This window comes from Heptranchias perlo, unplaced genomic scaffold (assembly GCF_035084215.1).
Source record: "Heptranchias perlo isolate sHepPer1 unplaced genomic scaffold, sHepPer1.hap1 HAP1_SCAFFOLD_426, whole genome shotgun sequence".
Classification (NCBI taxonomy): domain Eukaryota; kingdom Metazoa; phylum Chordata; class Chondrichthyes; order Hexanchiformes; family Hexanchidae; genus Heptranchias; species Heptranchias perlo.
The window spans coordinates 51,130-59,232 of record NW_027139438.1 but is presented as its reverse complement, the minus strand read 5'-3'; the positions used below and the strand labels follow the sequence as shown (position 1 = coordinate 59,232).

Here is an 8,103-nt window from a genome sequence, read left to right as displayed (position 1 = left end):
TTGTCTCTCTCTCCCTCTCTCTGTCTCTCGCTCTGTCTTTCTGACTCTCTCTCTCTCTCTCTCTTTCTCTCTCTCCCTCTCTCTATCTCTGCCTCAAAGCAGTTCACGTCCCATTTGAAGTGCGGTCACTGTTGTAATGTGGGAAACGCAGCAGCCAATTTGTGCACAGCAAGATCCCACAAACAGCAATGTGAGAATGACCCGGATCATCTGTTTTTTTTAGTGATGTTGGTCGAGGGATAAATATCGGCCCCAGGACCCCGGGGAGAACTCCCCCCTGCTCTTCTTCCAATAGTGGCCGTGGGATCTTTTACGTCCACCTGAGAGGGCAGACGGGGCCCTCGGTTTAACGTCTCATCCGAAAGACGGCACCTCCGACAGTGCAGCGCTCCCTCAGTACTGACCCTCCGACAGTGCGGCGCTCCCTCAGTACTGACCCTCCGACAGTGCGGCGTTCCCTCAGTACTGACCCTCCGACAGTGCAGCGCTCCCTCAGTACTGACCCTCCGACAGTGCGGCGCTCCCTCAGTACTGACCCTCCGACAGTGCGGCGCTCCCTCAGTACTGACCCTCCCACAGAGACAGAGACAAAGAGAGAGATAGACACTGAGAGAGATAGAGAGTGAGAGAGACAGAGTGGGGGAGACAGAGAGAGACAGACAGGCGGAGAGTAAGAGAGAGAGACACAGAGAGAGAGAGAGAGACAGAGTGACAGACAGGGAGAGAGAGAGAGGTGGAGAGAGAGGGAGAGAGAGAGGGGGCAAGAGACAGAGAGAGAGAGACAGAGCGACAGACAGGGAGAGAGAGAGAGGTGGAGAGAGAGGGAGATAGAGAGGGGGCGAGAGACAGAGAGAGAGAGGGGGGGAGACTGAGAGAGGGAGAAAGAGAGAGAGAGAGAAAGAGAGCGAGAGCGAGAGAGAGGGAGAGAGAGGGGGGAGAGAAAGAGGGGGGGAGGAGAGAGAGAGAGAGGGGGGAGAGAGAGAGAGAGATCGAGAGAGGGAGAGAGGGGGGGGAGAGAGATAGAGACCGAGAGAGAGGGAGAGAGAGAGGGAGAGAGAGAGGGGAGAGAGAGAGGGGGAGGAGAGAGCGAGAGAGATCGAGAGAGGGAGAAAGAGAGAGAGAGAGACAGAATTAGAGAGAGAGCGGGAGGGAGGGAGAGAGAGACAGAGAGTGAGACAGAGAGAGAGAGAGGGGGAGGAGAGAGAGGGAGAGATCGAGGGAGGGAGAAAGAGAGAGAGAGACAGAATTAGAGAGAGAGCGAGAGGGAGAGAGAGAGAAAGATAGAGTGAGAGAGAGTGTGAGAGACAGAGAGAGAGAGGGAGAGAGAGAGACAGAGAGAGAGAGGGAGAGAGGGAGACAGAGAGACAGAGAGAGAGAGAGGGAGACAGAGAGAGAGGGAGAGAGAGACAGAGAGAGAGGGAGAGAGAGAGGGAGACAGAGAGAGAGAGGGAGAGGGAGAGAGGGAGACAGAGAGAGAGGGAGAGAGAGAGGGAGAGAGAGAGACAGAGAGAGAGAGAGAGCGAGAGAGAAAGAGGGAGAGAGGGAGAGAGAGAGAGAGAGGGAGAGGGAGAGGGAGAGAGGGAGAGGGAGAGAGGGAGGGAGACAGAGAGAGAGAGAGAGGGAGAGAGAGGGAGAGAGGGAGAGGGAGAGAGAGGGAGAGGGAGAGAGGGAGAGGGAGAGAGGGACTGACTGAATGCGTGAGTAAGATTGACAAGACACAGATTACAGTTCCAACAGCTGCAGCCTGAGAGCTGATTGGGGATTAGTGAGAGGGACCGTGTGCCTCTGTTCACAGCCACATATCACCCGAACAGTTCTCCAATGGATAACCAGCCTTCTCGGAAATACCTGTCCAGAATTTGTGTCCCACATTGATCCTCACGTTCCCCCTGCCCCCGTTCCAGGGAGAGTCCCACAGGAAAAGCGTCGACTCGGAGGTAGAGGGGTCCTGAATCTCTCCAAACCCCCGACGCCTCCCCCCCGGCTCTCTTAATCTCCGAGCTGTCGGCCTCTGTTTGTGTCAGGTGGCCCTGGCTGCCGGGCTTGGCAGTGACTGTAGACCAGCTGATCGAGGGACGTATTCTCCTGCCTGCAGAGAAATCTCAGACCCGGGCAACACAGACAGAGCCCTTGGTAACACCAGCACTGGATCACTGCGTGTGGCCCAACAGAGAGAGAGTTATTCACTGGGATCGAATCGAGGGGTTCGGGGGGGTTTATATATAGAATAACAGATACCCGGGAGTGAGTTACAGACTGGAATCTAATCGAGGGGTTCGGGGGGGTTTATATATAGAATAACAGATACCCGGGAGTGAGTTACAGACTGGAATCTAATCGAGGGGTTCGGGGGGGTTTATATGTAGAATAACAGATACCCGGGAGTGAGTTACAGACTGGAATCAAATCGAGGGGTTCGGGGGGTTTATATATAGAATAACAGATACCCGGGAGTGAGTTACAGACTGGAATCTAATCGAGGGGTTCGGGGTGTTTATATATAGAATAACAGATACCCGGGAGTGAGTTACAGACTGGAATCTAATCTGGGGTTCGGGGGTTTATATATAGAATAACAGATACCCGGGAGTGAGTTACAGGCTGGAATCTAATCGAGGGGTTCGGGGGGGTTTTATATATCGAATAACGGATACCCGGGAGTGAGTTACAGGCTGGAATCTAATCGAGGGGTTCGGGGGGTTCATATATAGAATAACAGATACCCGGGAGTGAGTTACAGGCTGGAATCTAATTTGAACCCATTGCTGAGACAGTAACCAGATAATCGGTATGAATCAGTTTGAAATAAGTTTGGGGAGAGGAGCTGATGACGGACTTTCCTGCGGATCCTGTAGCAGACTGGGTTTTAATGTGGTGTGTGCAATGAGTGGGTTTTGAATGAGCTGTCCCCATTTCCGGCCTTTCTCATCCCCCTGACCAGTAGCAATTACCGCCCGTGAGATCAGCCCCATACAGCCGATTCCCAAACACAGCCTGTGCAACGTCCCCCTGACAGTGTCTGAGGAGGTCCAGGTATCTCCTGCCTCTGGCTTGAGAACTCCTTTATCAATCGGGAGAAATGAAAAGTCTCCCAATTCTCCAGCTCCTTTCACAACCTCAGGACGTCCCAAAAACGCCTCTCAGTCAATCCAGTACTTTTCGAGGTGCGGTCACTGTTGTAATGTGGGAAACGCGGCAGCCAATTTGCGCACAGCAAGATCCCACAAACAGCAGTGAGATAATGACCCAGATCATCCCTTCTTGGTGTTGATTGATCCCTGCAGTTACTCCTCCCGGCCTGAGGGGGGTGCTGGAGTCATTCCTCCCAGCCCTGCAGTACCTCCTCCCGGCCTGATGGGGGTGCTGCCGTCACTCCTCCCAGCCCTGCAGTCCCTGCTCCCAGACTGATGGTGGCGCTGCAGTCACTCCTCCCAACCCTGCAGTCACTCCTCCTAGCCTGATGGTGGCGCTGCAGTCAGTCCTCCCATCCCTGGAGTCAGTCCTTCCAGCCTGAGGGTGGCGCTGCAGTCAGTCCTCCCAGCCCTGCAGTCAGTCCTCCCAGCCTGAGGGGAGCGCTGCAGTCAGTCCTCCCAGCCCTGCAGTCAGTCCTTCCAGCCTGAGGGTGGCGCTGCAGTCAGTCCTCCCAGCCCTGCAGTCAGTCCTCCCAGCCTGAGGGGAGCGCTGCAGTCAGTCCTCCCAGTCCTGCAGTCAGTCCTCCCAGCCTGAGGGGGGCGCTGCAGTCAGTCCTCCCAGTCCTGCAGTCAGTCCTTCCAGCCTGAGGGTGGCGCTGCAGTCAGTCCTCCCAGCCCTGCAGTCAGTCCTCCCAGCCTGAGGGGAGCGCTGCAGTCAGTCCTCCCAGCCCTGCAGTCAGTCCTTCCAGCCTGAGGGGAGCGCTGCAGTCAGTCCTCCCAGCCCTGCAGTCAGTCCTCCCAGCCCTGCAGTCAGTCCTCCCAGCCTGAGGGGGGCGCTGCAGTCAGTCCTCCCAGTCCTGCAGTCAGTCCTCCCAGCCTGAGGGGGGCGCTGCAGTCAGTCCTCCCAGCCCTGCAGTCAGTCCTCCCAGCCTGAGGGGGGTGCTGCAGTCAGTCCTCCCAGCCCTGCAGTCAGTCCTCCCAGCCTGAGGGGGGGGCGTGGCAGTCAGTCCTCCCAGCCCTGCAGTCAGTCCTCCCAGCTTGAGGGGGGCGCTGCAGTCAGTCCTCCCAGCCCTGCAGTCAGTCTTCCCAGCCTGATGGTGGCGCTGCAGTCAGTCCTCCCATCCCTGCAGTCAGTCCTTCCAGCCTGAGGGTGGCGCTGCAGTCAGTCCTCCCAGCCCTGCAGTCAGTCCTCCCAGCCTGAGGGGAGCGCTGCAGTCAGTCCTCCCATCCCTGCAGTCAGTCCTTCCAGCCTGAGGGTGGCGCTGCAGTCAGTCCTCCCAGCCCTGCAGTCAGTCCTCCCAGCCTGAGGGGGGCGCTGCAGTCAATCCTCCCAGCCCTGCAGTCAGTCCTCCCAGCCTGAGGGGAGCGCTGCAGTCAATCCTCCCAGCCCTGCAGTCAGTCCTCCCAGCCTGAGGGGAGCGCTGCAGTCAGTCCTCCCAGCCCTGCAGTCAGTCCTCCCAGCCTGACGGGGGCGTGGCTGTCACTCCTCCCAGCCCTGCAGTCAGTCCTCCCAGCCTGAGGGGAGCGCTGCAGTCAGTCCTCCCAGCCCTGCAGTCAGTCCTCCCAGCCTGAGGGGAGCGCTGCAGTCAGTCCTCCCAGCCCTGCAGTCAGTCCTCCCAGCCTGACGGGGGCGCTGCAGTCAGTCCTCCCAGCCCTGCAGTCAGTCCTCCCAGCCTGAGGGGAGCGCTGCAGTCAGTCCTCCCAGCCCTGCAGTCAGTCCTTCCAGCCTGAGGGGAGCGCTGCAGTCAGTCCTCCCAGCCCTGCAGTCAGTCCTCCCAGCCCTGCAGTCAGTCCTCCCAGCCTGAGGGGGGCGCTGCAGTCAGTCCTCCCAGTCCTGCAGTCAGTCCTCCCAGCCTGAGGGGGGCGCTGCAGTCAGTCCTCCCAGCCCTGCAGTCAGTCCTCCCAGCCTGAGGGGGGTGCTGCAGTCAGTCCTCCCAGCCCTGCAGTCAGTCCTCCCAGCCTGAGGGGGGGGCGTGGCAGTCAGTCCTCCCAGCCCTGCAGTCAGTCCTCCCAGCTTGAGGGGGGCGCTGCAGTCAGTCCTCCCAGCCCTGCAGTCAGTCTTCCCAGCCTGATGGTGGCGCTGCAGTCAGTCCTCCCATCCCTGCAGTCAGTCCTTCCAGCCTGAGGGTGGCGCTGCAGTCAGTCCTCCCAGCCCTGCAGTCAGTCCTCCCAGCCTGAGGGGAGCGCTGCAGTCAGTCCTCCCATCCCTGCAGTCAGTCCTTCCAGCCTGAGGGTGGCGCTGCAGTCAGTCCTCCCAGCCCTGCAGTCAGTCCTCCCAGCCTGAGGGGGGCGCTGCAGTCAATCCTCCCAGCCCTGCAGTCAGTCCTCCCAGCCTGAGGGGAGCGCTGCAGTCAATCCTCCCAGCCCTGCAGTCAGTCCTCCCAGCCTGAGGGGAGCGCTGCAGTCAGTCCTCCCAGCCCTGCAGTCAGTCCTCCCAGCCTGACGGGGGCGTGGCTGTCACTCCTCCCAGCCCTGCAGTCAGTCCTCCCAGCCTGAGGGGAGCGCTGCAGTCAGTCCTCCCAGCCCTGCAGTCAGTCCTCCCAGCCTGAGGGGAGCGCTGCAGTCAGTCCTCCCAGCCCTGCAGTCAGTCCTCCCAGCCTGACGGGGGCGCTGCAGTCAGTCCTCCCAGCCCTGCAGTCAGTCCTCCCAGCCTGACGGGGGCGCTGCAGTCAGTCCTCCCAGCCCTGCAGTCAGTCCTCCCAGCCTGAGGGGAGCGCTGCAGTCAGTCCTCCCAGCCCTGCAGTCAGTCCTCCCAGCCTGAGGGTGGCGCTGCAGTCAGTCCTCCCAGCCCTGCAGTCAGTCCTCCCAGACTGAGGGGGGAGCTGCAATCAGTCCTCCCAGCCCTGCAGTCAGTCCTTGTAGCCTGAGGGTGGCGCTGCAGTCAGTCCTCCCAGCCCTGCAGTCAGTCCTCCCAGTCTGACGGGTGCGCTGCAGTCAGTCCTCCCAGCCCTGCAGTCAGTCCTCCCAGCCTGAGGGGGGCGCTGCAGTCAGTCCTCCCAGCCCTGCAGTCAGTACTCCCAGCCTGAGGGTGGCGCTGCAGTCAGTCCTCCCAGCCCTGCAGTCAGTCCTCCCAGACTGAGGGGGGAGCTGCAATCAGTCCTCCCAGCCCTGCAGTCAGTCCTTGTAGCCTGAGGGTGGCGCTGCAGTCAGTCCTCCCAGCCCTGCAGTCAGTCCTCCCAGTCTGACGGGTGCGCTGCAGTCAGTCCTCCCAGCCCTGCAGTCAGTCCTCCCAGCCTGAGGGGGGCGCTGCAGTCAGTCCTCCCAGCCCTGCAGTCAGTACTCCCAGCCTGAGGGGGGCGCTGCAGTCAGTCCTCCCAGCCCTGCAGTCAGTCCTCCCAGCCTGAGGGGGGCGCTGCAGTCAGTCCTCCCAGCCCTGCAGTCAGTCCTCCCAGCCTGCGGAGGGCGCTGCTGTCACTCCTCCCAGCCCTGCAGTCAGTCCTCCCAGCCTGAGGGTGGCGCTGCAGTCAGTCCTCCCAGCCCTGCAGTCAGTCCTCCCAGCCTGAGGGTGGCGCTGCAGTCAGTCCTCCCAGCCCTGCAGTCAGTCCTCCCAGCCTGAGGGGGGCGCTGCAGTCAGTCCTCCCAGCCCTGCAGTCAGTCCTCCCAGCCTGAGGGAGGCGCTGCAGTCAGTCCTCCCAGCCCTGCAGTCAGTCCTCCCAGCCTGAGGGAGGCGCTGCAGTCAGTCCTCCCAGCCCTGCAGTCAGTCCTCCCAGCCTGCGGAGGGCGCTGCAGTCAGTCCTCCCAGCCCTGCAGTCAGTCCTCCCAGCCTGAGGGTGGCGCTGCAGTCAGTCCTCCCAGCCCTGCAGTCAGTCCTCCCAGCCTGAGGGGGGCGCTGCAGTCAGTCCTCCCAGCCCTGCAGTCAGTCCTCCCAGCCTGAGGGGGGCGCTGCAGTCAGTCCTCCCAGCCCTGCAGTCAGTCCTCCCAGCCTGAGGGGGGCGCTGCAGTCAGTCCTCCCAGCCCTGCAGTCCGTTCTCCCAGCCTGAGGGGGGCGCTGCAGTCAGTCCTCCCAGCCCTGCAGTCAGTCCTCCCAGCCTGACGGGGGCGCTGCAGTCAGTCCTCCCAGCCCTGCAGTCAGTCCTCCCAGCCTGACGGGGGCGCTGCAGTCAGTCCTCCCAGCCCTGCAGTCAGTCCTCCCAGCCTGAGGGGAGCGCTGCAGTCAGTCCTCCCAGCCCTGCAGTCAGTCCTCCCAGCCTGAGGGTGGCGCTGCAGTCACTCCTCCCAGCCCTGCAGTCAGTCCTCCCAGCCTGAGGGTGGCGCTGCAGTCAGTCCTCCCAGCCCTGCAGTCAGTCCTCCCAGCCTGAGGGAGGCGCTGCAGTCAGTCCTCCCAGCCCTGCAGTCAGTCCTCCCAGTCTGAGGGGGGCGCTGCAGTCAGTCCTCCCAGCCCTGCAGTCAGTCCTCCCAGTCTGAGGGAGGCGCTGCAGTCAGTCCTCCCAGCCCTGCAGTCAGTCCTCCCAGCCTGCGGAGGGCGCTGCAGTCAGTCCTCCCAGCCCTGCAGTCAGTCCTCCCAGCCTGAGGAGGGCGCTGCTGTCACTCCTCCCAGCCCTGCAGTCAGTCCTCCCAGCCTGAGGGTGGCGCTGCAGTCAGTCCTCCCAGCCCTGCAGTCAGTCCTCCCAGCCTGAGGGGGGCGCTGCAGTCAGTCCTCCCAGCCCTGCAGTCAGTCCTCCCAGCCTGAGGGGGGCGCTGCAGTCAGTCCTCCCAGCCCTGCAGTCAGTCCTCCCAGCCTGAGGGGGGCGCTGCAGTCAGTCCTCCCAGCCCTGCAGTCCGTTCTCCCAGCCTGAGGGGGGCGCTGCAGTCAGTCCTCCCAGCCCTGCAGTCAGTCCTCCCAGCCTGACGGGGGCGCTGCAGTCAGTCCTCCCAGCCCTGCAGTCAGTCCTCCCAGCCTGACGGGGGCGCTGCAGTCAGTCCTCCCAGCCCTGCAGTCAGTCCTCCCAGCCTGAGGGAGGCGCTGCAGTCAGTCCTCCCAGCCCTGCAGTCA

At 62.0% G+C, this 8,103-nt stretch overlaps 1 protein-coding gene across 1 annotated transcript in view; it reads right to left on the bottom strand.

Moving 5' to 3' along the window:
* Positions 1–2,045, bottom strand: part of LOC137312353 (cardiotrophin-1-like) — a 14,286-nt gene extending 12,241 nt beyond the window's left edge. Inside the window, exon 1 of the mRNA XM_067978925.1 lies at positions 1,849–2,045. Coding sequence (XP_067835026.1) covers positions 1,849–1,872 — 24 coding nt within the window. The 5' untranslated portion in view covers positions 1,873–2,045. The remainder of the gene's footprint in view (positions 1–1,848) is intronic.
* Positions 2,046–8,103: the final 6,058 nt, after the last annotated feature.